The sequence below is a fragment of the Protopterus annectens genome, chromosome 8.part0 (assembly GCF_019279795.1).
Source record: "Protopterus annectens isolate FY-2018-M chromosome 8.part0, PAN1.0, whole genome shotgun sequence".
Lineage (NCBI taxonomy): Eukaryota > Metazoa > Chordata > Ceratodontiformes > Protopteridae > Protopterus > Protopterus annectens.
In genome coordinates this window covers 1254389785-1254394224 of record NC_056741.1, presented here as the reverse complement: position 1 = coordinate 1254394224, position 4440 = coordinate 1254389785, and the positions used below count along the sequence as shown (strand labels likewise).

The 4440-nt window shown below is 37.8% G+C and overlaps 1 protein-coding gene across 1 annotated transcript in view; it reads left to right on the top strand.

The window, feature by feature from the left end:
* Positions 1–827: 827 nt before the first annotated feature.
* The window catches only part of TMEM220 (transmembrane protein 220), a 377894-nt gene continuing 374281 nt past the window's right edge, over positions 828–4440 (top strand). The window contains exon 1 of the mRNA XM_044080747.1: positions 828–1023. Within this exon, the coding sequence (XP_043936682.1) occupies positions 889–1023 (135 nt within the window). The 5' untranslated portion in view covers positions 828–888. The remainder of the gene's footprint in view (positions 1024–4440) is intronic.

Here is a 4440-nt window from a genome sequence, read left to right as displayed (position 1 = left end):
CAATGAAGTTGAGTGTAAAAATACTTGACGAAAGTGCTAACCATAAAAGTTTAAGAATTACTGTTGCCTGCCTATTTTTTGTTGTTTTTCAGTATTGTCTTTGCAGTTTGACTCTACACATATTTATAGTCTGTGTCGATAACTTCAATGAGCTATTTCTCTGTATAAGCTTCCTTCTAATTTTTGTTCATTCTCTCATCCCTGTAACTGTTGGGCCTCCCCCGTGGACCTCCGCTGAAAAAGGGCAACTGCCCAGTCGGACAATCCATGTAAACAAACATGAAATAAATAAATAAATAATCCAGCACTACCTGTAACAACTGGGTGTGACTGTCCAAGGAGAGTGGCACTGAATCAAAAGAGGTGGTGACTGCTGACAAACACCTGACCACATGCAGAATGGGAAAAGGGGGAATGATGATGACATAATAATTATTATAATGTTGGGACCCTTGATCTGGGTTTTGGTTGAACAGGGTCTTTAGACCAGTTCACTCACAGGATTAGCAAACAATAAATGAATGAAAAAAGATCAAAACTAAAATCTTTGGTATTGCAATAATGTAAGTTTATAATAAATCAATAAATTTATATAAGCATTTTTATGTTTGAAAAAGTTATCAAAAATGCTATTAAACTGACACGAGAGGCGGTACATTTAGCGTATTAGTCACGTTTAGGATATAAAAAAAATAATTTATTTTCTTTAGCCACATAAAATCCAGAGAAACGGGGACCGAAGTCCGAGTAGTTATATTGCGTAGCGTTAACGAGTGCACGAATCACGAGATCGGTAGGCGGAGACACTTTTATCACCGTCACAATTTGACTCACAAAGAGTGTAGTACTTGGCAGTAGTAAGAACCCCGAGTGGTAGACCAGAGCGCGATGGATCACGTACATGGTTATGAGCCGGTTGAAGGGGGTGGTGGTGGTTTGGGTATCTCCTTGTGGCAATGTCATTGCTGGAGATTCTGTAACGTTTTTATGGGATTCTTTTTTGCCCTTGCAGCTTACGTACAGGTATGTTAATACCCCACTTCTTTATAAAACTGGCGAAATTGCCATACATGTTGATTCATTAAGAAATGCGGCTTGTGATATTATGTAACGAATGTCAAAAAAACGCCTTGCACCTATTTAGCCGAAATGAGGCTAGCTTCTCACTTGTCCGTGGTTCACCATATAACTTTTTGCTAAACTTTTCAAAGACGTTTCAGTTTGCAGAAAACGCTTATGGACGTTCGTCCAGTTCTTTTCCTAGGTTACAGTGGCTAGTACCACCCCAAAGCTGAGTAAAGTATGACACCAAAAGGGTGAAAAAAGCTACTAAGTTATTAAAAAGGAAGCATTACGACCTGGAGACCTTAACTTAGCCTATGCTGTGTTGTAAATGTGTGCGCATGCGTAGTAGTATCCCGTCATTTGTAATTTTTTTTGTTAGTATCACGCCTCTCAACTGTACAGATTAAATTTTCGCAGAATTTCCGTCATATTTTTGTCCTTTTTTTCATAAATTTGTGGTTTTCTGGCAAATTATTGGCAAAATACCTCTCAGTTGTCCGGGTCCCTGATTTTTTACTCAAATTTTGTCTCTGTCCCTCTTAATCCATCCTAAAACGGGTGACTTTTGGAGAAAAGGTGGTGAATTACTAGGGTTGCCACTTTCAAATGCACAAAGTGGGACATTTTTAGTACAAACAGATTTTGCAGGCCAAAACATACCCATGGCCAAAGGACAGAACCTCACTTTTTTGCCTAAATAAAAGCTTATTCTTGTAGCATTTTAGTTGCTTATTCTGTTTCTCATAAAATTTAGGTGTTTCAGATACAGTATAACTGTTTTATGCAACTATTACATAAAATATAGAAACTAATTTTGTCTTAAAATATCAGGAAATTTCCATTTTTACATTTTTTTTGCAGGCCACAGCTGCCCAAAGTGGGACTGTCCCTCGCAAAGTGGGACAGGTGGTAACCCTATGAATTACATTTAGTAAATGACAATAATTAAGGGTTGTAGATGTCTTTAATTTCTAAAGATGGAAATTAATTCACCTTCTCTTATTCTGTCAATGTCTCAAGTTAATAGTACTACTAATTTAAAAGTGTCCCTGATTTTCTCTAGATTTGTCCCATATTCTGTTGACATTTGTCCCTAATTGGTTGAGAGCTATGGTGGCAAATCACTGAAAGATTGAAGTTAGAAAATAATGACAGACATTTGCGTTTCAGACGTTGTACACTTCAGAAAATTCATGCTAATGCAAAAAATGTTATTCTATCAACTTTCTAAGTTTGGAAAGGCAGTTTTTAAAAATGGACCATATTTTTGGGCCATTGTCCCACTTTTGTTTATGGCTTTGTCCAGATTATTTGCTCTAAGAGGTTGAGAGGTAGCTGGCATATTGCTGCAAGAGATCTGAAACTACTATGTGAGATTATGTGATCCTAGGGTTGCCAAATTTTCATGTAAAAAATTCTGGACTTGTATATGAAAGCAAAATGTGTGTAATTTTGGTACCCCCACGGAGCCATTTCAGTGTCCCATTACTTGGCTATTTCTCCCCAGTTGCCATAAACACTGTTCAAAACGCTGTGTGCATGCTGTTTTCTGCTTTATTTTTACATTGATTACAGATATTTAGATTTATTTTAAAACCTTTATTTCAAAGCTGAAAGATTGCAACCATGGTGTGAATGCACAGGCTGGCTCCTACAATTAAGTTTACAGTAAACTATCCCCAAGGAAAAAGGTTAAAAACAAATACCCTTGCTACATTTTAATATTACTGGAAAGTGTCTCACTGGCAGGAAACAAAACAGTACCTTTCACCTAACTTGGCAGCCCTTGTCCAAGCCGCCTATAAATATATTAAATCTAAAGCCCCATTTACTGTTCTAACATGCAGGCAGTGTGAAGCTAAGAAGTTGGACACTAACTTCACCTTAATATGCCTACTATTACAAGCTATTAAGTCATAAGCATTAGAAATAACCTGCGTTTTAATAGCAGACTATTGTACTTACAAGCAGCTGGCCTTTAAGACCCTGCAAACTCCTGACTGGTGTATCCCTGACGTCAGCGAGTTTTCTTAGTCTCCACCTGTTTTTCCGCCATTTTTAAACAAAAAAAAAAAGAAGGGTATTGTTGTGTTCCCCTGCTCGGTCGCCCGCTCCTGCCTTGAGGTACACTATTTACCTGAAATATTGTGTTATCTGTGTTTTATGCTATCTCTGATCTGGACAAAACTGTATTGTGTATCAATTATCCTGCCCATCTTGTCTGTAATCAGACTTAAACAGAGGCAACAAAGTGATCAGGTAAAACAATAGCATTTTACTGTAGTTCAAACGCAGTTGACTAATATGTAAGTTAGTTTGTATAAGCATCTGTTTTCTTAACGACATGTGGTGTATATACGTGTAAGCGCACTGAGATTTACTCGCATAGCTCAGTCGAAGTGCAGTTTGCCTAATCCGACTGTTTCTTTGAATATCTACTGCATATCTAAATATATGTGATACATACATGTGAAGTGCACTGTGTTGAAGGTCTAGGGAACATCGTACTCATTTCTATTTCTGGAAGTGCTGTAAAATACTTAATAACTAAGCTATCCTTGGCGTTTACTTGTGTGTATAGCTTCAGTTTAATGCACTATCAAAGAAAACTCGCTGGTGCTTCTATCTCTGAATGAGCTGAATGTTGTTTTACTAAAACAAAGTTTATTGTGGGTGTATGTACTTTTTTATGGATTGAGTTGTACCTAGTTAGTGATCCTTTTTTTCCTGATGAAAACGCAACTAACATATTACCACTAATTACTTGATTGTGAGTGTAGTGCTTATAGGTTTTCCTAATCTAGGGCACACACTACCTTTATACTAAATCTTCTCTATTCCATTTTATTTTTATCGTAGGTAGCCCTCCTAAAATAATTTCCGCGTGGCTCCCGATACTAGGCTTTGACGCTGAAAGATTGCAACCACGGTGCAAATGCACAGGCTGGCTCCTACAATTAAGTTTACAGTAAACTATCCCCAAAGAAAAAGGTTAAAAACAAATACCCTTGCTACATTTTAATATTACTGGAAAGCGTCTCACTGGCAGGAAACAAAATAGTACCTTTCACCTAACCTGGCAGCCCTTGTCCAAGCCGCCTATAAATATATTAAATCTAAAGCCCCATTTACTGTTCTAACATGCAGGCAGTGTGAAGCTAAGAAGTTGGACACTAACTTCACCTTAATATGCCTACTATTACAAGCTATTAAGTCATAAGCATTAGAAATAACCTGCGTTTCAATAGCAGACTATTGTACTTGCAAGCAGCTGGCCTTTAAGACCCTGCAAACTCCTGACTGGTGTATCCCCGCTCCGCCCTCGTTTCGTTCGGGCTCACTCCATACCGCCCTGCTATCTCTATATTTACTGAT